Source organism: Citrus clementina, unplaced genomic scaffold, assembly GCF_000493195.1.
Source record: "Citrus clementina cultivar Clemenules unplaced genomic scaffold, Citrus_clementina_v1.0 scaffold_4, whole genome shotgun sequence".
Taxonomy (NCBI): Eukaryota; Viridiplantae; Streptophyta; class Magnoliopsida; order Sapindales; family Rutaceae; genus Citrus; species Citrus x clementina.
This window is the reverse complement of record NW_006262274.1, coordinates 18,844,563-18,845,854: the sequence shown is the minus strand read 5'-3', so window position 1 is coordinate 18,845,854 and position 1,292 is coordinate 18,844,563. Positions and strand designations below refer to the sequence as shown.

The window sequence follows — 1,292 nt, the reverse complement described above, 5'->3', positions numbered from 1 at the left end:
AACTAGCCTTAAAACTGGACAGCTATAATGGGATGAAACTTTTATTGATTCATCTTTCAACACCCAATTAACTAAAATCTCCCCAATGTTTAACTTGTAATCAAGATGCCAAGTCATTATAACTAATTTAAAAAACGATCCCCTCTTGAGATATAATAACAGATGTCTTAGTTAACAAATTTTCAACACTAGGTAAGAAAAGGGCTTTCTGAAAAGTGCCTGAGACAAAAATAATAATAATAGCAGTAATAATAAATAAAAACTGTAAAAGTTCTAAGCTGGATAGAGTTTTAGGTAGAATAAGCACAAGGGAAGCTAGATTCCCTATCCAAAAGTCTAGGATGCCCACCCAAAAAAAAAAAAAAAAAAATCAGATTGTTTTGCAGTTACTCACATAATTTTTATGCCATGCAAACTAATGCTAAACAAAAACATTTAGTGTTTAAGACAAAACCAAAAAATTATTATTCCAAGCCTAAAATCTCCATTTGTGCTAAATCTAATTCAAAGGCAACAAGTGAATTTGAAAGATAAACAATGTTATTCAGCCTACCTCGCTGGAAATACCATGCTTGGCACAATCTATGGCCAGACGGGTTGCACGTCCAATACTTTCTTTAGTTCTCGACAAAGTTTCGATCATCCCTTCAAATGCATCACGAGCAACAGCTGCCTCAGTACCCCCACTCAATGAGCCTCCACCTGCAGTGTGCCCTGAATTCACTCTCTTCTCCTCAACTTCTTCAGTATCTAATTGTTGGGCTGTTGACTGATTAACATGAGTAGATGGAGAAGCTAAATTAGTACGATTATTCAGTCCCTGAGTATCTGCATGCAGCATATTGCCAGTGCCAGGGAGAAATGATTGAAAAGCAGACGGACTGGGACTCCCCCCTTGGCCGTCACCAACAGATGTAAAACCAGCATTAGGATTTCCAAAAGAGAATTGTTGCAGGTGAGCTTGTTTCCTTTTTGCCTGAGCAGCTGCAATAAGATGTTTCAAAGACACAGCAGAGTCCGGAGTTTTGGAATCAATCAATGAACTACTTCTAACTTCTCTGTTAGCTTCCAATCTGCATTAGGAAAATTAAAAATACGTATTAAAAAAAAAAGAAACTACTTTTGAAAAGAAACAAAAGTATTTTATTCAACAAAAAGAGGGGAAAGAAAACACGAAAGTGAACTAAGGTAGTGCACAAAAACCATCCTTTCAAAGCTCGCTACCAACTGTACAAAATTAAACCCAGGTTATACTAGTCGAGAGAAATACAACAAAAAAAAAAATGTGTATG

General features: G+C 36.2%; 1 protein-coding gene across 1 annotated transcript in view; it reads right to left on the bottom strand.

The window, feature by feature from the left end:
• Positions 1-1,292, bottom strand: part of LOC18044812 (ENHANCER OF AG-4 protein 2) — a 9,475-nt gene that overhangs the window by 2,838 nt on the left and 5,345 nt on the right. The window contains exon 4 of the mRNA XM_006437526.2: positions 554-1,073. Coding sequence (XP_006437589.2) covers positions 554-1,073 — 520 coding nt within the window. The remainder of the gene's footprint in view (positions 1-553; positions 1,074-1,292) is intronic.